The 26772-nt window shown below is 43.1% G+C and overlaps 1 protein-coding gene across 3 annotated transcripts in view; it reads left to right on the top strand.

The window, feature by feature from the left end:
- Positions 1-26772, top strand: part of ap2b1 (adaptor related protein complex 2 subunit beta 1) — an 87455-nt gene that overhangs the window by 36407 nt on the left and 24276 nt on the right. For 2 of the 3 annotated variants that reach the window (XM_071340028.1, XM_071340027.1), the window contains exons 15-18: positions 5718-5759; positions 6313-6459; positions 11913-12058; positions 26258-26387. In XM_071340028.1, coding sequence (XP_071196129.1) covers positions 5718-5759; positions 6313-6459; positions 11913-12058; positions 26258-26387 — 465 coding nt within the window. The remainder of the gene's footprint in view (positions 1-5717; positions 5760-6312; positions 6460-11912; positions 12059-26257; positions 26388-26772) is intronic. The other variant, XM_071340029.1, reaches the window with a different exon arrangement.

Here is a 26772-nt window from a genome sequence, read left to right as displayed (position 1 = left end):
TTCCATTAACCTTTGACTATTAGATGTTCTTATAGGCACTTTAGTGTTGCCATTGTAACAGTATAGCTTCCGTCCCTCTCCTCGCTCCTCCCTGGGCTCAAACCAGCAACACAACGACAACAGCCACCATCGAAGCAGCGTTACCCATGCAGAGCAAGGGGAACAACTACTAGAAGGCTCAGAGCGAGTGAAGTTTGAAACGCTATTAGCGCGCGCTAACTAGCTAGCCATTTCACTTCGGTTACACCAGCCTCATCTCGGGATTTGATAGGCTTGAAGTCATAAACAGCGCAATGCTTGACGCACAACGAAGAGCTGCGTGCAAAACGCACGAAAGTGCTGTTTGAATGAATGTTTACGTTTACGCGCCTGCTTCTGCCTACCACCGCTCAGTCAGATACTTAGATGCTTGTATGCTCAGTCAGATTATATGCAACGCAGGACACGCTAGATAATATCTAGTAATATCATCAACCATGTGTAGTTAACTAGTGATTATGATTGATTGTTTTTTATAAGATAAGTTTAATGCAACTTACCTTGGCTTACTGCATTCGCGTAACAGGCAGTCTCCTTGTGGAGTGCAACGAGAGAGAGGCAGGTCGTTATTGCGTTGGACTAGTTAACTGTAAGGTTGCAAGATTGGATCCCCCGAGCTGACAAGATGAACATCTGTCGTTCTGCCCCTGAACGAGGCAGTTAACCCACCGTTCCTAGGCCGTCCTTGAAAATAAGAATGTGTTCTTAACTGACTTGCCTAGTTAAATAAAGGTATAAAAAAATTAAAATCGGCGCCCAAAAATACCGATTTCCGATTGTTATGAAAACTTGAAATCGGCCCTAATTAATCGGCCATTCCGATTAATTGGTCGACCTCTAGTCTAGAGTGTCTCCCCCTTTGAAGAGGGGGATGACCGCGGCAGCTTTCCAATCTTTGGGGATCTCAGATGACACGAAAGAGAGGTTGAATAGGCTAGTAATAGGGATTGCAACAATTTTGGCGGATAATTTTAGAAAGAGAGGGTCCAGATTGTCTAGCCCAGCTGATTTGTAGGGATCCAGATTTTGCAGCTCTTTTCGAACATCAGCTGTCTGGATTTGGGTGAAGGAGAAGCGGGGGGAGGGTCTTGGGCAAGTTGCTGCAGGGGGTGCTGAGATGTTGGTAGAGGTAGCCAGGTGGAAAGCATGGCCAGCCGTAGAAAAATGCTTATTGAAATTCTCGATTATCGTAGATTTATCGGTGGTGACAGTGTTTCCTATCCTCAGTGCGGTGGGCTACTGGGAGGAGGTGCTCTTATTCTCCATGGACTTTACAGTGTCCCAAAACTTTTTGGAATTAGTGCTACAGGATGCACATTTCTGTGTGAAAAAGTTAGCTTTAGCTTTCCTAACTGACTATGTTGGTTCCTGACTTCCCTGAAAAGTTGCATATCGCGGGGGCTATTCGATGCTAATCCAGTACGCCACAGGATGTTTTTGTGCTGGTCAAGGACAGTCAAGTCTGGGGTGAACCAAAGGCTATATCTGTTCTTAGTTCAATTTTTTTTGAATGGGGCATGCTTATTTAAGATGGTGAGGAAAGCACTATTAAAGAGCAACCAGGCATCCTTTACTGACGGGATGAGGTCAATATCCTTCCAGGATACCCGGGCCAGGTCGATTAGGAAGGCCTGCTCGCTGAAGTGTTTTATTGAGCATTTGACAGTGATAAGGGGTGGTCGTTTGACCGCGGACCCATTACGCACGCAGGCAATGAGGCAGTGATCGCTGAGATCCTGGTTGAAGACAGCAGAGGTGTATTTAGAGGGCAGGTTGGTCAGGATGATATCTAAGAGGGTGCCCATGGTTACGTATTTAGGGTTCTACTTGGTAGGTTCCTTAATAATTTGTGTAAGATTGAGGGCATCTAGCTTAGATTGTAGGATAGCCGTGTAGTCCCAATTTAGGTCACCTAACCGTACGAACTCTGAAGATAGATAGGGGGCAATCAATTCACATATGGTGTCCAGGGCACAGCTGGGGGCTGAAGGGGGTCTATAACAAGTGGCAACTGTGAGAGAGTTGTTTCTGGAAAGGTCTATTTTCAAAAATAGAAGCTCGAATTGTTTGGGCACAGACTTGGATAGTATGACAGAACTATCTCTGCAGTAGATTGCAACTCCGCCCCATTTGGCATTTCTATCTTGTCGGAAAATGTTATAGTTAGGGATGGAAATTTCTGGATTTTTTGTGGCCTTCCTAAGCCAGGATTCAGACACGGCTAGGACATCCGGGTTGGAGGAGTGTGCTAAAGCAGTGAATAGAACAAACTTAGGGAGGAGGCTTCTAATGGTATCATTGATGAAACCAAAGCTTTTACGGTTACAGAAGTCAACAAATGAGAGCGCCTGGGGAATGGGAGTAGTGCTGGGGCCTGGGTTAACCTCTACATCACCAGAGGAACAGAGGAGGAGTAGGATAAGGGTACGGCTAAAGGCTATAAGAACTGGTCGTCTAGTGCGTTCGGAACAGAGAGTAAAAGGAGCAGATTTCTGGGTGCGGAAGAATATATTCAAGGCATAATGTACAGACAAGGGTATGGTAGGATGTGAGTACAGTGAAGGTAAACCCAGGCATTGAGTGACAATGAGAGAGGTTTTGTCTCTAGGCACCATTTAAGCCAGGTGAGGTCACTACATCTGTGGGAGGTGGAACAAAAGGGCTAGCTAAGGCATATTGAGCAGGGATGGAGGCTCTACAGTGAAATAAGACAATAATCACTAACCAAAACAGCAATAGACAAGGCATATTGACATTAGGGAGAGGCATGTTTAGCCGAGTGATCATAGGGTCTAGTGAGTAGCTAGGCTAGCTGGAGACATGGTGAATCAGACAGCTAGCGGGCCGGGGATAGCAGATGGGCATCCGAGGGATGTCGCAACGGAAGAGCCTGTTGAAACCCTCTCGGACGGTTATGTCGGCAGACCAGTCGTGATGGATCGGCGGGGCTCCGTGTCGGCAGTGAAGGGTCCAGGCCAATTGGCAAAAGAGGTATTGTAGCCCAAGAATTGGCTGATAGGCCTCTTTGGCTAGATGGGCCAAGCTCGAGGCTAGCTCCAGGCTAAATGGTGCTTGCTTCGGGACAGAGACGTTAGCCAGCTAGCTAGTTTCGATGATCCGGTGTAGAGGTTCAGAGCTTGCAGTAGGAATTCGGAGATGTGGTGGAGAAAAAGCAGTCCTATATGCTCTGGGTTGATATCGCGCTGGGCAGACTGGCAGGAATTGACCGGGCTGAGGCTGGCTGATGACCGCTAGCAGTGGCTAACTGACGACTAGCTAGTAGCTGGTTAGCTGGCTAGCTTCTGATGGGGGTTCCGGTTCTAAAGTATAAAAAAATTGCAGATCCGTACCACATTGGGTGGGGCGGGTTGCAGGAGAGTATGTTCAGTCCGTAGATGGAAATTGAGATTAAAAATATAAAAAATATACACGAAGAAAAATATATATACACGGGACAAGACAAAACAGATGTCCGACTGCTATGCCATCTTGGAAAAAGAAGACCTAGGGAATCGATATCACTCAGAGATGCACCATAACAATATAACATTCAAAATGGGTGAACCTTTCCGTTAACTGCCGCATTTAAGGTTTTAATATAATCAAACTCATTCGTATTTTTGTGATTTAGTAGCAAACTAATCTTATCCAGAGTGACAACAAGGTGGGTGAATAACTAATGGGTTGCAGATAAATCCAGTCCACATTGAGTGGCACTACAGATGGTGTAGAAATTCAGTTGGTCTAAAAGAGTTTCTAGTCTGAAGACGTGGGCTAGAATTTTAGCACTTTTGGATCTCAACAAGGGAGGGAACAGGCTAAAACTGCGATTCGAACCAAGACATTTTTCACAAGATATTAAAACATGTTTTCCAGAGCCTGAAACTTCTCACTCCGGTATTATTTAAATTATCTGTTCTGTTTTATTTTTAGCCTTCCTTAAAGGCCCTTGTATCGTCAGTATAAAACCTTGGCAGTAGTTCCTGACACTTGTCTCCCACTTCAATAGACTTCTCCAACTCTGTGACAAGCATTGTCTCTCGCCACTATGCAAAAACTGGTATTTCAACCCTGGGAGAATATCAGGAATATTCATATGCTCAAAAAAGAAATGTCTGTGTGAGGGTGAAGTGAGTAAATATTGACTAGTGAGACAATCATGACTATTCTGCCAGTTCTCCTTCGCAGGTGTAGAAGTGAGGTTCAATTCAGCCTTGTTGACGAAGACTCCCAGAGGTCCCTTAACATAACACTGTGAAAAGGAGTGGTTCACCTTCAAAACAAACCACATCCTCAAGGAAGGCCTGAACACACAATGTACTTTTGTGCAAGCTCACTAAACTAGGTATTTACTCAGTCTAGATTGTCAATTATTGAGTGTGAAATGTGGAAAAAAACTGTTTGTCAAACCAAAGTATTGTCCACCTGTGGTACAATGTTGGCATCGAACATTAGGAGACAATTAATTTATTTCACTTCATTGTAATGATGGATGTGTTTGAAAGTGAGAAAAGATTGTATCCATTTAGATTCACCAACATCAAATATCCTCAAGTTGTCTTGAACGTTGCTTCTAACATTGCTTGCACCGATGCTTTTCTATCTGCCTTTTAACTGCCCAATACCAGAGTGTGATTTGTGCCTTGCTGGGTCTTCGGCTATAATTTTTTTAATGGTATTCCAGTCTCGCTATGTGGCTGTCAAGGTGACTTCACACTTCTCACAGTCAAAATGCATTTAACTAAAAGTGCCAGGTCTCAAAGGAAGTTTTGTCCTGAATATCGCAATGGCTACCGTTACATACAGTGGGGTCTGGAATTATTGGATCCCTTGATAAAGATGAGCAAAAAAGACTGCATAAAATAAATAATACAAGTACTGAGCTATATTGTATGCAAAACATGTTTTTACAAATTATATTGAAAACGATATACAATAATTTTGACCCCTATCTTTTTGGAGAAAATAAATACTACTTTCTCTGAGCAATTTTATTAGTATATTTCTATTATTTATTTCATAGTCTTTGTTGCTAATCTATAATCAAGGGATCCAATAATTCTGGAGCCTACTGTACACCATTACATTTTTTCAACTAGCCTTGTAGATGGATATTTTGCATCTTGAAATAATATTTTGTGTATTGTAAAGTGGTTGTTCCACTGGATATCATAAGGTGAATGCACCAATTTGTAAGTCGCTCTGGATAAGAGCGTCTGCTAAATGACTTAAATGTAAATGTGTAGACTTCATTGCTTTAATTGCTTTATCTTCCACAACCCTGTGAGAATTCAAAGCTAAAAGTAAACTGGATAGGTGAAAGAAGCCCAATACATTAAAGCTATTATACCTGCTTGCTTTTTGACTGTGAATTCTCAAATATGTATATCTAATGTATTTCACAATGAGCTATTTTTCCATCTCAATGTTCATGTTTTGGCAAGGTTTTCTGGTCTTCTGGCTGACTGATGCGCTTTCCTGATAACCATTTCACTGTAACAGAATTACAATCTTCATAATAACCGTTTGTCATATTCTAGGCAGTCTATGGGTTGAACTGCTTTTGGGGAATGGGGTTGGGTTGCTATTGCTAAGTACCTCTCTTTCTCTCTCTCTGTCTTTGTCTGTCTATTTCTTGTGTTTGGATGCGGGTGCTGGATATGGGTCCTCTCCTGTAGCTCGGGGGAGACCTGGGAGGAGGTGTTGGGGGAAGTCCAGCAGTAAGTGAGCCCTTCCGTTTTTCCATCCGCATACTGCATGCTCTTCGAAGTTATAACGGGAATCAAAACTTAACTGCCAAACACTTCAAAGCTAGACAAACTATTATTTTCCCAATCACACTCGCCTCACCTTTGACCTTGCTTGGCACTGATGGGAAAAAGATAACGTATTCCAGTGGAGGATTACTCAAATTGGGAAATCATAGGCTGAAATTCTGACAGAAGATACACAACCAGTTTCGACCTCAGCAAATCGGAGCATTGGAGAATGTATTTCTCAAGTCAGGATTTCAGCTGTAGTGAATGTGCAAAATCAATTGACGATCAGAATCATTCTTTAAAAACAAATCAAGAAAAAAGTTGTCGATCACCATAAGTATTTGAAACCCACTCATTTGACAACAATGATGAGTTTGGAATTTTAATCGTCTTTTTATTCTTCAATTAGTTTGCTAGAGGACCATCGTCTCGCAGATAAGTTACATTTTGGATTCATAGTTGTGCTGATGTCCTATGTGCTTTTTGTGTCTGTGTGTGTGTGTATGTGACTTAGGTGGGACAGAACTTTATTCCCTCGTCAGTTCCCAACACGTTCGCCCCATCGCCGACTCCTGCAGCGCTCAGCAGCGGCCTCAACGACCTGTTTGAGCTCTCCACAGGCATGGCCATCACCACAGGAGGCTATGTTACCCCCAAATCTGTGAGTACCCACTACCCACAGCTAAACGCTTATGTTGACGTTCAATACTAATGTTAGCAAGAGCTAAATGCTAATATTAATGCTATATTCTAATAATGTTAATGCTGTATGCTGATGTTAGTACTATGTTGGGATAAAGTAGACTTTCATTGCTAAAATATTACACCAGCAAGGGCAGAGAATAAAGCTCAGATAAAGCTAATTGAAATGCTAATGCTCACTCATTAGCACCTAGCAAGCAGAGAAATGCATACAGAACCTTGAGCCATGCAGCAAAGTCACTCTTCATGTAGGACAGTGCATAAATATAGTTATGACGTTGTTTGGCCGGGGCGAAAGGAGGGGGTGAGTTAAGTCCAACTTGGCATCAACAGGCTCCACCCAAGATTCCTGTTCAAAATGGGTCATTTATATATATCATACAGTTAAGTCATGTAGAAGAGGCTCACAATGTCCTCGCTGTGGTATGTGCACTGTTAATTGGTATGTATTGCAGCAGGACAAAGCATCGTTCCCAAGGTATCCTTCTGTTTCATGCAGATCACCATAGTCCCTGTGCCCAAGAATGCAAAGGTAACCTACCTAAATTACCACCGCCTCATAGCAGTCATGTCGGTAGCCATGAAGTGCTTTGAAAGGCTGGTAATGGCTCACATCAACACCATCATCCCGGAAATCCTAGACCCACTCCAATTCGCATACCGCTTCAACAAATCCACCGATAACGCAATCTCAATTGCACTCCACACAGCCCTTCCTCACCTGCACAAAAAAATCACATATGTGAGAATACTATTCAATTGACTACAGCTCAGCGTTCAACACCATAGTGCCCACAAAGCTCATCACTAAGCTAAGGACACTGGGACTAAACACCTCCCTCTGCAACTGGATCCTGGACTTCCTGACGGGCCGCCCCCAGGTGGTAAGCGTAGGCAGCAACACATCTGCCATGCTGATCCTCAACACCGGGGCCCCTCCTGTACTCCCTGTCCACCGACGACTGCGTGGCCAAGCACGACTCCAACACCATCATTAAGTTTGCTGACAATACAACGGTGGTAGGCCTGATCACCAACAATGATGAGACAGCCTATAGGGAGGAGGTCAGAGACCTGGCAGTGTGGTCCCAAGACAACAACCTCTCCCTCAATGTGAGCAAGACAAAGGAGATGATCGTGGACTATAGGAAAAAGAGGGCCGAACAGGCTCCCATTAACATTGACGGTGCTGTAGTGGAGCGGGTCGAGAGTTTCAAGTTCCTTGGTGTCCACATCACCAACAAACTATCATGTTCCAAACACACCAAGACAGTCGTGAAGAGGGCACAACAACACTTTTTCCCCCTCAGGAGATTTGGCATGGGTCACCAGATCCTCAAAAAGTTCAACAGCTACACCATCGAGAGCATCCTAATCGGTTGCCTCACCGCCTGGTATGGCAACTGCTCTGCATCCAACCGTAAGGCGCTACAGAGGGTAGTGCGTACGGCCCAATACATCACTGGAGCCAAGCTTCCTGCCATCCAGGACCTACAGTTGAAGTCAGCAGTTTACATACACCTTAGGCAAATACATTTAAACTCAGTTTTTCACAATTCCTGACATTTAATCCTAGTAAGAATTCCCTGTCTTAGGTCAGTTAGGATCACCACTTCATTTTAAGAATGTGAAATGTCAGAATAATAGTAGAGAGAATGATTTATTTCAGCTTTTATTTCTTTCATCACATTCCCAGGGGGTCAGAAGTTTACATACACTCAATTAGTATTTGGTAGCATTGCCTTTAAAATGTTTAACTTTGGTCAAATGTTTTGGGTAGCCTTTCACAAGCTTCCCACAATAAGTTGGGTGAATTTTGGCCCATTCCTCCTGACAGAGCTGGTGTAACTGAGTCAGGTTTGTAGGTCTCCTTGATCGCACACGCTTTTTCAGTTCTGCCGACACATTTTCTATAGGATTGAGGTCAGGGCTTTGTGTTGGCCACTCCAATACCTTGACTTTGTTGTCCTTAAGCCATTTTGCCACAACTTTGGAAGTATGCTTGGGGTCATTGTCCATTTGGAAGACCCATTTGCGACCAAGCTTTAACTTCCTGACTGATGTCTTGAGATGTTGCTTCAATATATCCACATAATTTTCATACCTCATGATGCCATCTATTTTGTGAAGTGCACCAGTCCCTCCTGCAGCAAAGCACCCCCACAACATGATGCTGCCACCCCTGTGCTTCACGGTTGGGGTGGTGTTCTTCGGCTTGCAAGCCTCCACCTTTTTCCTCCAAACATAATGATGGTCTTTATGGCCATTTTTGTTTCATCAGACCAGAGGACCTTTCTCCAAAAAGTCAGATCTTTCTTCCCATGTGCAGTTGCAAACCGTAGTCTGCCTTTTTTTTGTTGCGGTTTTGGAGCAGTGGCTTCTTCCTTGCTGAGCAGCCTTTCAGGTTGTGTCGATATAGGACTCGTTTTACTGTGGATATACAGTGGGGCAAAAAAGTATTTAGTCAGCCACCAATTGTGCAAGTTCTCCCACTTAAAAAGATGAGAGAGGCCTGTAATTTTCATCATAGGTACACTTCAACTATGACAGACAAAATTAGAAAATTAGATTTTTAATGAATTTATTTGCAAATTATGGTGGAAAATAAGTATTTGGTCAATAACAAAAGTTTATCTCAATACTTTGTTATATACCCTTTGTTGGCAATGACAGAGGTCAAACATTTTCTGTAAGTCTTCACAAGGTTTTCACACACTGTTGCTGGTATTTTGGCCCATTCCTCCATGCAGATCTCCTCTAGAGCAGTGAAAATTTTGGGGCTGTTGCTGGGCAACATGGACTTCCAACTCCCTCCAAAGATTTTCTATGGGGTTGAGATCTGGAGACTGGCAAGGCCACTCCAGGACCTTGAAATGCTTCTTACGAAGCCACTCCTTCGTTGCCCGGGCGGTGTGTTTGGGATCATTGTCATGCTGAAAGACCCAGCCACGTTTCATCTTCAATGCCCTTGCTGATGGAAGGAGGTTTTCACTCAAAATCTCACGATACATGGCCCCATTCATTCTTTCCTTTACACGGATCAGTCGTCCTGGTCCCTTTGCAGAGAAACAGCCCCAAAGCATGATGTTTCCACCCCCATGCTTCACAGTAGGTATGGTGTTCTTTGGATGCAACTCCGCATTCTTTGTCCTCCAAACACGACGAGTTGAGTTTTTACCAAAAAGTTATATTTTGGTTTCATCTGACCATATGACATTCTCCCAATCTTCTTCTGGATCATCCAAATGCTCTCTAGCAAACTTCAGACGGGCCTGGACATGTACTGGCTTAAGCGGGGGGACACGTCTGGCACTGCAGGATTTGAGTCCCTGGCGGCGTAGTGTGTTACTGATGGTAGGCTTTGTTACTTTGGTCCCAGCTCTCTGCAGGTCATTCACTAGGTCCCCCCGTGTGGTTCTGGGATTTTTGCTCACCGTTCTTGTGATCATTTTGACCCCACGGGATGAGATCTTGCGTGGAGCCCCAGATCGAGGGAGATTATCAGTGGTCTTGTATGTCTTCCATTTCCTAATAATTGCTCCCACAGTTGATTTCTTCAAACCAAGCTGCTTACCTATTGCAGATTCAGTCTTCCCAGCCTGGTGCTGGTCTACAATTTTGTTTCTGGTGTCCTTTGACAGCTCTTTGGTCTTGGCCATAGTGGAGTTTGGAGTGTGACTGTTTGAGGTTGTGGACAGGTGTCTTTTTTACTGATAACAAGTTCAAACAGGTGCCATTAATACAGGTAACGAGTGGAGGACAGAGGAGCCTCTTAAAGAAGAAGTTACAGGTCTGTGAGAGCCAGAAATCTTGCTTGTTTGTAGGTGACCAAATACTTATTTTCCACCATAATTTGCAAATAAATTCATTAAAAATCCTACAATGTGATTTCCTGGATTTTTTTCCCTCATTTTGTCTGTCATAGTTGAAGTGTACCTATGATGAAAATTACAGGCCTCTCTCATCTTTTTAAGTGGGAGATCTTGCACAATTGGTGGCTGACTAAATACTTTTTTGCCCCACTGTAGATACCTATGGTCCTGTTTCCTCCAGAATATTCACAAGGTCCTTTGCTGTTGTTCTGGGATTGATTTTCACTTTTCGCATTTCTAGGAGACAGAACGCGTCTCCTTCCTGAGTGGTATGACGGCTGCATGGTCCCATGGTGTTTATACTTGCGTACCATTGTTTGTACATATGAACGTGATACCTTCAGGCGTTTGGAAATTGCTCCCAAGGATGAACCAGACTTGTGGAGGACTCTACAATTTTTTTGAGGTATTGGCTGATTTCTTTTGATTTTCCCATGATGTCAAGCAAAGAGGCACCGAGTTTGAAAATAGGCCTTGAAATACAGCCACAGGTACACCTCCAATTGACTCAAATGATGTCAATTAGCCTATCAGAAGCTTCTAAAGCCATGACATAATTTTCTGGAATTTCCCAAGCTGTTTAAAGGCACATTCAACTTAGTGTATGTATACTTCTGACCCACTGGAATTGTGATACAGTGAATTATAAGTGAAATAATCTTTCTGTAAACAATTGTTGGAAAAATGACTTTTGTCATGCACAAAGTAGATGTCCTAACCAACTTGCAAAAATTACAGTTTGTTAACAAGACATTTGTGGAGTGGTTGAAAAACAAGTTTTAATGACTCCAACATAAGTGTATGTAAACTTCCGACTTCAATTGTATATACTAGGCGGTGTCAGAGGAAGGCCCAAAAAATTGTCAAAGACTCCATTAACCCAAGTCATAGACTTCTCTCTGCTACCGCATGGCAAGCGGTCCCGGAGCGCCAAGTCTAGGTCCAAAAGGCTCCTTAACAGCTTCTACCCCCAAGCCATAAGACTGCTTGCTGAACAATTAATCAAATGGCTACCCGGACAATTTACATTGACCACCCCTCCCTTTTGGTTTTTTACACTGCTGCTACTTGCTGTTTATTATCTATGTATAGTCACTTTACCCCTACCTACATGTACAAATGACCTCGACTAACCAGTACCTCCACATATTGACTTGGTACCGGTAGCCCTTGTGTTTAGCCTCATTTATTGTTTTGTAATTTAGTTTGTTTTGTACTTTAGTTTATTTAGTAAATATTTTTTAAACTCTATTTCTAGAACTGCATTGTTGGTTAAGCTTGTAAGTAAGCATTTCACGGTAAGGTCTACACCTGTTGGATTCGGCGAATGTGGCAAATAACATGTGATTTGATTTTAATTTATGCCCTCCATTCTCGATCTCCCTTTGTGTCCGACTCAATACAATGAAGGGGCAACATAGCACAGACACGTACATAGTAGTGAGTCATGTTGCCATTTTCAAATTACCCTGCTCCCAGGTATGGGTGAATCGTTTTGCACGTTCATATTTCTTTATGTAAGGTCTATCTCTTCTCCCAGGTATGGTTGCCTGCAGTGAAAGCTAAAGGACTGGAGATCTCAGGCACATTCTCCCGCCGACAGGGCCAAATGTACATGGACATGACCTTCACCAACAAGGCCTTGCAGCACATGACCGACTTTGCTATCCAGTTCAACAAGAACAGGTGAGAGAGGGGGCGACTGGTATCAAATCATAGATGCTATCTCCTGCCATTGTGCCCTTAAACTGCACTGTCTGTGGCGGACTCTGTGTTCCAACTTCTCCATGGGTGTGTGTACGCGTGTCTCAGGGACTTGGGATAAAGAAGCAAGACAATATCTCAGCTGTACTAGCAGTTAAGTCTTCTGTGGCCTCACTGTAAAAATGTCTCTCTGCTTTTTGTTCACACCAACCTTGTATTTAGTTGCTCTAAGCTTACCGTGACTCTCCATTCATTATAACCATGGCCATTCAGAGCAGATTGTAAATTTAGCTCCATTCACCTGAAGCACTTATTAATCCTTTACACTTGTGGAAATTGGCCTGTATGGATTTGGCCAAATTGAAACGTTTCTAACAGAAGAATTCTAAAAAGCATACGCGTGACCATGGTAGCAATTGAAAGAGAACACTGGCAATTATAGGGAAATTATTAGACCAAAGGTGAGGACACAACAGTTCACTTGACAAGACTAAATCCAAATGTTACACTGTTGATATCATGTGCATTTTGCATTTACTGTACTTTTTTTCATTATTTTTCAATAGCAAAACCTGAAAATACTCTGGATACATTCAGTAACATAATAAGAATATTAATATAAATTTTGGAATAGGTGCAAGATAGGAATAAACTATTACAAGGGTTTGTGTGAGAGGTCTAACTGGTGTCTCAAGTGGCCAAACACCTCTCCAATCTGGGCACTGTTCTTTTTTTAAATAATATGTTTATTATTTTCCAATAAAAATACATTTTAAAAAGACCGATACAAACATTGACATTCATTGTACTGTTGAATGGGATGGCAAATTTCGAGGACAAAACTTAACTCACACATACAAAAAATAAAACAAAATCCTATTATGTGGTACATGTATAAGAAGACATCATATAGTCATTACAAGCAGTGTAGTTAAGCCAAAAATAAATATTGAGTGGAGTACAGCACTGAGTAGCAGCTGATCATCAACCCAGTTATGAAGCGGGACTAGACCATTTATCCAGTATCGGCTGCCATATTTTGTAAAACATTGGACTTCTATTGGAGGTATTGTATCGAATCTTTTCCATATGTATTACATTCCCTAAATCCCGTAACCACATTTCAAAGGTAGGTACAGTCTCCAATTTCCACAATTGCAATATGAGTCTTTTGGCTAATAGAGTGCAAAGAGAGACAGCCTTCCCTTCCTGGTTATTCCCATCAACTGTACCAAACAGAGCGATCAATGGGTCTGGGGCTATAACTCTATCAAAGGCTTTAGATAAGTAATCAAAAATAAGAGCCCGTAACTTAGGACATGTCCAAAATAAGTGGGTCAACGTCGCCTCATCCTGCTTGAACCTCTCACACAGTTGTGAGGTGTCCGGGAATATTTATGCATTTTCACTTTTGAGTAATGTAACCTGTGTATCACCTTAAACTGAACAGGGTTGTATCTGGCATTCACTGAACTGTGGTTTATATTCCTGAGAGATTCTACCCAGTCCTCATCTGAGATTTCTGAACCAAGTTCCTGCTCCCAAGACCTTTTAACAGTCTGTAGAAGTCTAGAGTCCGACCCTTTTGAATGGGATGGGGTTTGACAAGGATCAGGCTATCTAATGTAGGATACTTTGGCATATGTGTCCTTAAAAAATTCCTGATTTGGAGGCATCTGAAAAAATGTGTTGTTGGCATATTCAACTTACCCTGTAAGTGTTGAAATGAAGCTAACTGACCATCAATGTACAGTGGGGCAAAAAAGTATTTAGTCAGCCACCAATTGTGCAGGTTCTCCCACTTAAAAAGATGAGAGAGGCCTGTAATTTTCATCATAGGTACACTTCAACTATGACAGACAAAATTAGGGGAAAAAATCCAGAAAATCACATTGTAGGATTTTTAATGAATTTATTTGCAAATTATGGTGGAAAATAAGTATTTGATCACCTACAAACAAGCAAGATTTCTGGCTCTCACAGACCTTCTTTAAGAGGCTCCTCTGTCCTCCACTCGTTACCTGTATTAATGGCACCTGTTTGAACTTGTTATCAGTATAAAAGACACCTGTCCACAACCTCAAACAGTCACACTCCAAACTCCACTATGGCCAAGACCAAAGAGCTGTCAAAGGACACCAGAAACAAAATTGTAGACCTGCACCAGGCTGGGAAGACTGAATCTGCAATAGGTAAGCAGCTTGGTTTGAAGAAGTCAACTGTGGGAGCAATTATTAGGAAATGGAAGACATACAAGACCACTGATAATCTCCCTCGATCTGGGGCTCCACGCAAGATCTCACCCCGTGGGGTCAAAATGATCACAAGAACGGTGAGCAAAAATCCCAGAACCACACGGGGGGACCTGCAGAGAGCTGGGACCAAAGTAACAAAGCTTACCATCAGTAACACACTACGCCGCCAGGGACTCTAATCCTGCAGTGCCAGACGTGTCCCCCCGCTTAAGCCAGTACATGTCCAGGCCCGTCTGAAGTTTGCTAGAGAGCATTTGGATGATCCAGAAGAAGATTGGGAGAATGTCATATGGTCAGATGAAACCAAAATAGAACTTTTTGGTAAAAACTCAACTCGTCGTGTTTGGAGGACAAAGAATGCTGAGTTGCATCCAAAGAACACCATACCTACTGTGAAGCATGGGGGTGGAAACATCATGCTTTGGGGCTGTTTTTCTGCAAAGGGACCAGGACGACTGATCCGTGTAAAGGAAAGAATGAATGGGGCCATGTATCGTGAGATTTTGAGTGAAAACCTCCTTCCATCAGCAAGGGCATTGAAGATGAAACGTGGCTGGGTCTTTCAGCATCACAATGATCCCAAACACACCGCCCGGGCAACGAAGGAGTGGCTTCATAAGAAGCATTTCAAGGTCCTGGAGTGGCCTTGCCAGTCTCCAGATCTCAACCCCATAGAAAATCTTTGGAGGGAGTTGGAAGTCCGTGTTGCCCAGCAACAGCCCCAAAACATCACTGCTCCAGAGGAGATCTGCATGGAGGAATGGGCCAAAATACCAGCAACAGTGTGTGAAAACCTTGTGAAGACTTACAGAAAATGTTTGACCTCTGTCATTGCCAACAAAGGGTATATAACAAAGTATTGAGATAAACTTTTGTTATTGACCAAATACTTATTTTCCACCATAATTTGCAAATAAATTCATGAAAAATCCTACAATGTGATTTTATGGATTTTTTTTCTAATTTTGTCTGTCATAGTTGAAGTGTACCTATGATGAAAATTACAGGCCTCTCTCATCTTTTTAAGTGTGAGAACTTGCACAATTGGTGGCTGACTAAATACTTTTTTGCCCCACTGTATATGTTACCAACTGTTGTGAGCCCCTTCTCCCTCCACTGTGAAAGCACCATATCATCCAATGCAGGACTATTAACAAGTACAGGGAGTAAGTGTTAAGAGAATTATGTTCTCAATGTTCATAAACTGAACTTCAATTAAACTACTCGGTCTGTTACCAAGAATTTGTAAGGTTCTTGTTGAAATGAAACAGACAGAGGCCAGTCTACCATAGTCAGCATGTTTATTTACGAGAGCTCTGCTTATCATTTCCTGTACATTGGTTTATATACCTTTCATTTCGTCATAAATGTCCCTCATCCTCTCAGACAATAACAATATAGTTCACAAGTCTTCTCATACATTGCCTGCCACCTGTTATACAATCTACTACAAGCCCAAGGTTTCTCCCCTCCCTGGGTGGGGAGACTTCCTTCCCTGTTATCAGTGCCACAGTGGTCACAAGTTGTCTCTTTTCTTATGGACAAACATTCTTCATCATTATACAGAGACAGGGTAGCATTCTGTTAGATATAGTCCTATCATTACTTTAAATGTATACATCATTTAGTTATTATACATAAAATACATAACAGTAAGGAACGTTGACAGGAGGCCTGCTCAATCAAAAGCCATGAAGGCATATCATTCTGTTGCATCCAAGGTAAACTTTCCCTCCAGGAAGACACAATGTTTAGATTAGCAGCCCAATAATACAGTTTAAAGTGAGGAAGTCCCTCTCTATCTTGTACTTGCATAAATGCTTCTTTGAAATTCTGGCTGCCTTGTTATCCCATAAGAATGGAATTACTATTGAATCCAGTTTCTTAAAATAGCTTTGTAGTATTAAATTGGGTAGACATTGGAAGAGGTAAAGAAACCTGGGTAGCACAACCATTTTAATAGCGTTTATACGGCCAACCAAGGAGAGAGGCAGATTTTTCCAAAAATCTATATTTTGTTTAAGCTGATAAATTTTCATATCTCAATTTGTTTTCAATAGCTGATCAAGTTTTCTTGTCACTACAATGCCAAGGCTTGTGAACTTGTCCTTCACTGTTCTAAATAGGATAGATTGCAGAAATTGCATATCCACAGGCCGTGATATGGGCATCAATTCGCTTTTTTGCCAGTTTATCTTGTAGCCAGAGAAGGAGCCAAATGTATTTATCAAGTTAAGTAAGGGGGACTAGAAGTTTTAGGCTTGGATAAAACAAAAGAACATCGTCTGCATATAGGGACATTTTGTGCTGCGTGTCTTTTATTTTAACCGGAGCTATATCAGCATGTGCACGAATGAGAGTAGCAAGGGGTTCCATGGCTATAGCGAAGAGAGCAGGCGAAATAGGGCACCCATGTCGGCAACCCTTGAACAGGCGGAATGCCTGCGACATCTCCTGATTGGTTACCACGGACGCCATGGGTTGTGCATAAATAATTCTTATCCAATTAATAAATTACTTTCCAAACCCGAAATGCTCCAGAACCGTCATCATATACTTCCACTCAATCTGATCAAGCGCCTTCTCTGCGTCAAGAGCAATTACCACTGCCTCAACTTTATGATCATGATACATTGGGGCTGCAAGTAGCCAGTCTCAACGTCAACAGTGAAGAGGCGACTCCGGGAGACTGGCCTTCTAGCTAGAGTTGCAAAGAAAAAGCCATATCTCAGACTGGCCAATAAAAAGAAAAGATTAAGATGGGCAAAAGAACATAGACACTGGACAGAGGAACTCTGCCTAGAAGGCCAGCATCCCGGAGTCGCCTCTTCAATGTTGACGTTGAGACTGGTGTTTTGCGGGTACTATTTAATGAAGCTGCCAGTTGAGGACTTGTGAGGCGTCTGTTTCTCAAACTAGACACTCTAATGTACTTGTCCACTTGCTCAGTTGTGCACCAGGCAATCTGCTCCTGCAAATACTGACAAAAAGTCAAATCTTTTAACAAGTATGCGTCTAAGCAGGGGAGGTCGAGGTCAGTACAGGTGCATCAAAGCTGGGACCGAGAGACTGAAGAACAGCTTCTATCTCGAGGCCATCAGACTGCTAAACAGCAATCACTAACTCAGAGAGGCTGCTGCTTACATGGAGACCCAATCATTGGCCACTTTAACAAATGAATCACTAGTCACTTTAAACAATGCCACTTTAAATAATGTTTACATATCTTATATTACTCATATCACATGTATATACTGTATTTTATACCATCTATTGCACCTTGCCTATGCCGCTCAGCCATCACTCATCCATATATTTATATGTACATATTCTCATGCACCCCTATTAGGTTTTGTGTATTAGTTAGTAGTTGGGGAATTGTTAGATTACTTGTTAGATATTACTGCACTGTCGGAACCAGAAGCACAAGCACATCGCTACACTCGCATTAACATATGCTAACCATGTGTATGTGACAAAGACAATTTGATTTGATTTGAAGCGCCACGGTCGCCGACCTGTAAACATATTGTCGGATTTCAGCGCCATGGACAGTGGAGAGTGGTCCGTAATTAGAATAGGGTGATAGGTAACCGACGCAGCTGCTGAAATTAGTTTGTAGACCAACAAAAAATAGTATATTCTGGAATATGACTTATGAACTGACGAAAATAAAGAATAATCCCTATCTGTTGGGTGCGTCAGTCTCCAAATATCGACAATGTTAAGGTTTGTCATCAATGTATTTAGACAGACACTGGCATTTGATTGTTGAAGTGACCTTGATAGCTGTTTAACTGTACGTTAGATCCTCTTTCAGATAAAGTCACCTCCAGCAATAACACTTGTATCCAAGATATTTGGTATGGCCTTAAATACTCTTTGAAGAAATAGTGGATCATCGAAGTTGGGTCCGAATAAATTGACCACGGTTATTGAGTTCTAATTCAGTGTACCAGCCACGATAATATACTGACCATTAGGATCTGAAATCGAGGATGAGTAAACAAAAGGAATATTTTTCCTTATCAGGATTGCTACCCCTCTCACTTTGCATCAAAATTAGACTGGTATATCTGACTGATCCAACCGACTCGTAGTTTGGCCTGAACCGAGCGTTTAATATGAGTTTCTTGAAGAAGCACTATGTCAGCGCCCAGTGATTTAAGATGAGAAAAACCTTAGCTCTTTTCACGACATTACCTAAGCCATTACAGTTCCAGCTGACTATCTTTATTCCACCAGGTCTACTCTGTGCCCGGTCAGTATGCGGCATTTCTTATTTTAGAGCAAATTGTTGCTCTCATACAAAACCCCAAAGCTTTTTGTAATTGTGTCCAAATATGTTCCATTATAAATCACGTTCTGGTCAGGTGGGCATCATTTGAATGTTTGTTCTATTGCTAGTATGGCTAGCAAAGTTATAAAATACGATCTTACAGTGTTAGACTTTCAAAAGGCACTTCAGACAAACGGTTGTAATTTTGATGTGCCGAGAAGGGAATCATGACTGCATTCAAATGCGTGTTCCACAGCAAATGTTCTTCACAATACGAAAAACATAGGCTCGTTCTGTTCAGGACAACCCAGCATGTCCTCCTTGTAACTGTGGATCAAACATAGCGATCATGAACGGTGATACTGTAAATTACATGAGTTTTCAAATATGGAAGGAAATGTGCACATTTGGACTCGGGTATGTGGTTTGCTTGTATGACATCAAAGCAGAATTGATTATAATCCTCAAAATCTGATCTTTCATAACACAACTCCTCTCGATTTACAGCATTTTTCTCACTCGGACAACAAGAAATATGCAAATGGAACCCAATTAGCGGTAGGGATGGGGGCATCTTCTTGTCGCGCAGTGCTCAAGTTTAACGGCTGTCAGTCAAAACAGAAACAGCGCTGTTAAGTAGAGAACCTGAGCTCTGACATGTATAGCGTGTTACTGTACAGCCACTACGTTCCAATTTAAGTTCTTATTAATGACAAAATCTTCAACTTTCAAGCTGTATACGGGATGACAGGCTGTGAGTGGAAAGGACTACAACTCATGGCATTTTTAAATTGTGTTTTCCAGGCCTGTAAAGGTTTTTTTAAATCATAAAATCTGAAAAGTTTTCGAAAAGTCATGGACATTCATTTAATAATTGATTTAGCCACAGTTAAATATTTTATCAATCAAATATAAATCAGCATATCAGCCATGATCGGAATGTCACTAGTGCATCTGTGTTTGCGCACATCACCTGCATAGTGCAAGACGAGTGGGCCGTTGCTCAAGGACAGAGAGACAGTCGAACATTGCATCAGCAGGTATGCCACATTTTGTAAGTTTACAGCCTTATTCTAAAATTGATTTAATTGTTTTTTCCCCCTCATCAATCAACACACAGTACCTCATAATGACAGAGCAAAAACAGGTTTTTAGATATTTTGCCCCCCCCCCAAAAAAACAAAACATATTCAGACCCTTTACTCAGTACTTTGTTGAAGCACCGTTGGCAGCAATTACAGCCTCGAGTCTTCTTGGGTATGACGCTACAAGCTTGGCACACCTGTATTTGGGAGTTTCTCCCATTCTTCTCTGCAGATCCTCTCAAGCTCTGTCAGGTTAGATGGGGAGCGTTGCTGCACAGCTATTTTCAGGTCTCCCCAGAGATATTCGATCGGGTTGGCCACTCAAGGACATTCAGAGACTTTGTTGTCTTTCGTTGTCTTGGCTGTGTGCTTAGTGTTGTTGTCCTGTTGGAAGGTGAACCTTCACCCCAGTCTGAGGTCCTGAGCACTCTGGTGCAGGTTTTCATCAAGGGTCTCTCTGTACATTGCTTACATGTGCCTTTTACTGAGGAGTGGCTTCCATCTAGCCACTCTATCATAAAGGTCTGATTGGTGGAGTGCTGCAGAGATGGTTGTCCTTCTGAAAGTTTCTCCCATCTCCACAGAGGAACTCTAGAGCTCTGTCAGAGTTACCATCGGGGTCTTGGTCACCTCCCTGACCAAGGCCGTTCTCCCCCGATTGCTCAGTTTGGCCTGGCGGCAAGCTCTAAGAAGAGTCTTGGTGTTCTATATCGTGGAGCTCTGCTCCTAGTGGTTTACCCTGCTGCCTAGGCAGCGAGTAGCCTGAAAAAAAAATAATGCACACACCTGCAGCCAATGGGAGCACAGGTGTCCCTATATAACGGGACTCTTCCCCTCACTCAGCCTCCCATTTTCCGAGCCTTGACGTTGTCCATTTTTTTTCATAAAATGAGCACACCGGTTTTCCCACCGAACCCAAAAGCTCTTTTAATAGCTCAGTGTCGCTACTCCGTTATGGCTGCTGAGGACTCACACCACCTATGTTTCGTGTGTCTAGGACCACAGCATGCTAGGAGTGGCCTCTCAGATCCCCCCTCAATGCCTAGCTGACTTCCCAGGGCTCACTGAGAGAGTTGCCACTAGGCTGGAGAGCTACCTCCCATCGCCTCTGTTCCAGAGTTGGACATGATGGTGGGTGGTCCTTATTCTCGACAGAGGAGGGCGGTGGAGCCTCTGGCTCCTGCCATGCCCTCTCTCCATAAATATGTGGAGGGCTCATGGGAGTCACCTTGCTTATCTCCCATTCACCAGGGTGGACGGTAGACAGCAGGGAATAACAAAGGGAATCCCAAACCTCGAGGGCGCCATGGCTGCATACCTCGTTCCGGGTTCAAGTTCCTGGCCCTCCTCTAAAAAGGCCACCCTGCCATCAGCAAAGGACTGACTCACAGCACAGCTGGCTAAGAAGTCCTTTGTTTTGGGATCCCACGCTGTAGCAGCAGCTAACAACATTGCCCTCCTAGCAGCCTCTCTATCCCGTCTCACAGAGGATTTCCATCTTACGCAGGCGTCGGCTATATGTGCAGGTAGAACCATGGCCAACGAGAGCGTAGCCAAACAGCCCTTCCGAATGCTAACAACAAAACGTCTACTGGAATGTGTCCAGAAGAGAGACTTTTGTGTGGGCATAGACCTGAAGGATGCCTACTTTCATGTGCTGGTGCATCCGCGTCACAGGAATTTTCTGCGTTTCGCTTTTCACGAGGTGGCGTACGAATTCACGAGGATGCCATTCGGGTACGCCCTGGAACCTCGAACGTGTTCCAAATGCGTGGAGGCGGCAATGGAACTGCTGCGTCGTCAGGGAATAACAATTTTTGCCTACCTTGACAACCTACTGGTTCTCGCCACGTCAGCAGAGTCAGCAGAGCTGGCGATCTCACACACAACACAGACAGTGATACATCTCACACGTCTGGGGTTCGCTGTGAATTGGGAAAAGAGCGCGTCCTGGCCCAGTCATTGGATTGTCTACCTGGGAATACAGCTAGACACTGTGACTATGAAGGCTTGAATTTCGGAACCTCGACGGGCCGCCCTTTTGCTAGCCCTTCGAAGGTTTCGTCCGAATTACACGGTGACGGCGCATTCGGTCATGACACTTTTGGGTCACTCATGTCGTCTGCCCACTCCGTGGTTCCGCTGGGACTACTGCACATGCGCAGGATACAGCAAAGGTTTCCACAACTACGACTAGACCCGATTGTTGGTGATTCCCCTTTTGCTCAAAACGAATCTGGACGATTGGAAAACCCCAATGGGCATAGTGTCCGCTTACATTCCAGTTTCACAGATTCTCCCACTATTAGCTCGGGTGAGATCAGGCGGCTGTCAATCATATTGATAGCTCTCAATCGCCCAGGGGCTGCATGGTTTGCAGAGATGACCCAAATGTTGGTGTCACCACCTTGGCCCATTCCATATCAGTGGGGAGCGTTGTCACAGGCGGGGGGGCAATCCTCTGATGGCTTGGCTCCTGAGAGGGACAGGTTAGAGCGCCGTGGGTTGTCTGTGATCGCAACCATACAGGGCTCGCGTGCCAGTTCCACTTCCAGGGTGTATGCCAGTAAATGGAACATGTTTTCACAATGGTGTGTCACAGAAAATGTGGACCCCGTGTTCTGTCAGGTTGAGTGTTCTCTCGTGTCTGCAGTACTTGTTTGAAAAGCAGCGCTCAGCGGCGACCACTATTAAAGTGTTTGCTGTGGCGATGTTTGCCTGTCATGAGGGTTTTGGCAGAGACACTGCCTTTAACCATCCCCTAGTGAAACGGTTTCTATCGGTAATGCGGAGGCCTAGGCCTAGAACCACGCTGCCCCAGTGGGATTTAACTTTGGTAGTCAACGCGTTGTGTGATTCATCGTTCGAGCCATTGAATCAAATCCTCCTCAAAATGCTGTCTTTAAAGATGCCGCTTTTGCTCGCTCTGACTACTGCTAAGCGTGTCAGTGACTTGTGTGCTCTTTCGACAAGACCCGACTGCCTTGCCATTAAAGGCAACTTTAGCAGAGCGGTGTTACGTCCTAACCCGGCTTTTATACCTAAGGTTATTAAGAGTTCATACAGATCGTAGAGCTCTGGGCTTTTTCTCCCCCTCCCCATGGGGAGAGGAGAGAGGAAAGGCTGCATTGCCTGTGCCCAGTACGCGCTTTGGCGTGTTACGTGGAGCATACGGCATCGATTAGGTCAGGACCCCAGCTGTTTGTGTCACGGTGCGAATACACTCGGTGGAACGCTATCCAAACAGCGCCTGTCTCATTGGCTGTGTGTAGGCATTGAGACGGCATATGAGGCTGTAGGGCGCCCATTGCCTCAGGGGGTGAAAGCCGACTCCACTCGGGGAGTAGCGGCCTCTACTGCTCTCTTCAGAGGAACAGGAGTCGAGGATATTTGTGCAGCTGTGTCTTGGTCAACACCGTCTCCTTTAATCCACTTCTATTTGCTTGATATGTCTTTGAATGTTCTGGTTCAGTCTGTACTGAGAGAAGGACTTGAGTTAAGAAAAATGGATGCAGGAATGAGGAGCATGGTTCCTTTCAGGTCCTTGTCACTTCTCTTATGAGAGAGACATATAGGTCTTGAATCCTGTCTGATTAATATCAGTACAGTAGAGAACATGTTGATGCACATACTCAAGGGGGGAATGCAGGACTAATGGACTGGTTTCCATCAGGTAAGAGTGATTATGTGACGTGACTCCTTGCTGAGGGTTCAGTATTGTAGAAGTCGTGTATTTGACCTGCCCACTATTCTATGACTGTGTTGAAGCGGAGGGGTGGGGGAAATAGCTTGTGTAACTAGTATTACATAGGTAAAAATAGCAATCTTGAGGTCTACCCATCAATCTTTGGAATCCATTGATTGAGTGTGATGGATTACCGAATACACAATGTAGAGTGACACTATGTGTCATTCCATTGTTGATCGGTGATTATATCAGAATATTGAGGACCATCTATCTGCAGGTTCAGATTAGTATGGATCATATTCTGGTTATCTGCCTACTAGTCTCTGGCTTTGCCTTCGGACTAGGTGTGACGGATTGTATCGAGGCCACAGTATATTGTGACACACTGTGTTACAGTACTGAAGGTCTTGGTCGAAGCCATAGCTGGGCCCGACCTTATCACTATGTGGGAAGAGTTGGGCTCGGCATGGAGTACATTTGAGCTTTGCACTCCGCCTTAAACCACTAGGAGTATAGCTCCCCTATGGGGCGGAGCTCCACGATATAGAACGATAGTTACCGGAGTTGTAACTCCAGTTCAATGAGTGGAGCGGAGCCTCATAGGACTTAAGGCCCTGCCGAAGATAATTTTCGGGAGGCTGAGTGAGGGGAAGCGTCCCCTTATATAGGGACACCTGTGCTCCCATTGGCTGCGGGTGTGTGCATAATTTTTTCTCAGGCTATTCGCTGCCTAGGCAGCGGGATAAACCACTAGGAGCAGAGCTCCCCTATGGTAACTCCAGTTCCACACATAGAACTGGAGTTACAACTCCGGTAACTATCGGTTCCAAACTTCTTCCATTTAAGAATGATGGAGGCCACTGTGTTCTTGGGGACCTTCAATGCTGCAAAAAATGTTGGTACCCTTCCCCAGATCTGTGCCTCGACACAATCCTGTCTCGGAGCTCTACGGACAATTCCATCAACCTCATGGCTTGGTTTTTGCTCTGACATGCACTGTCAACTGTGGGACCTTATATAGACAGGTGTGTGCCTTTCCAAATCATGTCCAATCAATTTAATTTTCCACAGGTGAACAATTAAGTTGAAGAAACATCTCAAGTATGATCAATTGAAACAGGATGCACCTTAGCTCAATTTCGAGTCTCATAGCAAAGGGTCTGAATACTTATGTAAATAAGGTATTTCAGTTCTTTATTTTTAATACATTTGTAAAAATGTCAAAAAACCTGTTTTTGCTTTCCTTATGGGGTATTGTGTGTAGATTGCTGAGGATAAAAAAATAAAATCCATTTTAGAATAAGGCTGTAACGTAACAAATGTGGAAAAGGTGAAGGGTCTGAATACTTTCCGAAGGCTATGTATATTGTACCCTGTAGTTAACTGTTTAGCTATTATTGACATGTATTAATGTTTTCGTATGTTCCAGAAAACTTTCAACCGACATTCGCGGTTAAGGTCATACAATTATTTTTATTATTTTTTGGATCAATTCATGTGATTCATTGAATTGATTATTTTTGGCAAAACGAACGATTCACTTCACCATTGTATTAGTTGGAATTCGGTTCAATCGCAGTGATTTGAATCATGTGAATCAAAATAATAATTTGTGAATCGTGAACATTAATTTAAATGTAGCCTTTCTTTTGGATTATGTGGATTCAAAACTTGTTTTATAGATACTTCCAGTTGATTTGAGAATCCAATGTATGGGACATTCTAACACAATAGATAATAGTCAGCCTGCAAAGGTAACACTTCTAAGGTAGTTACAATAAATATGACTAAACTAGAAAGTTACATTTCCTGAATATTTGTGGGCTTGCGTCAGCTGAATAAAAAACAAAGATTTGTATCCTACCATAGCCATTTGATCTTTGATATATTGAATGAGCAAATTATTTCAAAAGGGATAAAACTTATTTGGTTGTAATGTTGCAATGTTTTACATGAAGGGTGGTCAATCCTCCAGGAGAGCTTATGGTTGTGCAAGTTTTTATTCCTGTCCCCCTCTAACAAATCACAGTTTAGAAATGAACTGCTCAACCAGACCTTATTAAAGGGCTTGATCAAGAGCCTGAACACCCAGTAGCTCTCCACACTGAGGGCTGACCACATGTGTTTCATACAGTTGCCTAGCAGGTGTTCTACTTTGTGGGGGGTTAAGTGCATTGCTCAATGACAGGAGATGGTACATGGGATCAGAGAGCAGCCTCCCAGTGTCGATACCACACTACGCATATATTTTATACGTACATAGAGACGCCACCAATTGCTGGTCATGGAAATGTGGTTAAAAGTCATGAAATTCCATCTGACAAAATGTGTATGAACCGGTATGTTGTCTCCTACTTTTAAATTTGTTATTCTAGCCCCCGTCCCCACAGGAGGACTTTTCCCTCTTGGTAGGCCGTCATTGTAAATAATAATTTGTTCTTAATTGACTTGCCTAGTTAAAGATTCACAATGCAGAAATCGCTCCGCCGTTTCCTGGTTGCTAAAATTGAAATAGTTTGCCTCATTTCAGTTTGTGGCAAAACAAGCAAGGGGAGTGTAGAGAATCATTGTACCATCTAAACCACTGTATAATATATTTTCCATAACCAAAAATATTGTATTTTCAGCTGTTTGAAGCTGGTGTACAAAACCGAAAGTAAAAGACTCCAAAACAAAACTTAAGAATGGGAAGCATAGAAATATAGCGCACACAGAACAGACCTACCACTTCTTAGACTTGCTTTCAATTAGAATGATAGATCTATAACACACATTTCTATGTGAATTTGGTCAGGTAGCCCAAAAAGTTACATATTGCAGCTTTAAATAAATGTTAACATTTAAAAAAAATAATGGTATTGTCTTTCTGTCTAGTTTCGGAGTGATCCCCACCACCCCTCTGCCCATCCACACTCCACTGATGCCCAGCCAGAGTATTGAAGTTTCCCTGCCTCTCAACACCATTGGGCCAGTCATGAAGATGGACCCACTGAACAACCTACAGGTAAACTCATATACAGTGCATTTGGAAAGTAGTCAGATTCCTTCCCCTTTTCCTTCCCCTTTTGTTACATTACAGCCTTTTTCTAAAATTGATAAAATATTTTTTTTACCCCTCATCAATCTACACACAATACCCCATAACAACAAAGTGAAAAGAAGTTGTACATTTTTTTTTGCACATTTATAAAAAATAAAAAACAGAAACAAGATTCTCTTGTGTGATGAAACCGAGATTGAACTCTGGCCTGAATGCCAAGCATCACGTCTGGAGGAAACCTGGCACCATCCCTACGGTGAAGCAAGGGTTGAGGGACAGATGAACGAAGCAAAGTACAAAGAGAACCTGCTCCAGAGCGCTCAGGACCTCAGACTGGGGCGAAGTTTCA

The sequence above is a fragment of the Salvelinus alpinus genome, chromosome 13 (genome assembly GCF_045679555.1).
Source record: "Salvelinus alpinus chromosome 13, SLU_Salpinus.1, whole genome shotgun sequence".
NCBI lineage: Eukaryota > Metazoa > Chordata > Actinopteri > Salmoniformes > Salmonidae > Salvelinus > Salvelinus alpinus.
Note: the sequence above shows the minus strand (reverse complement) of the source record. Positions and strands in the feature narration are given on the sequence as shown.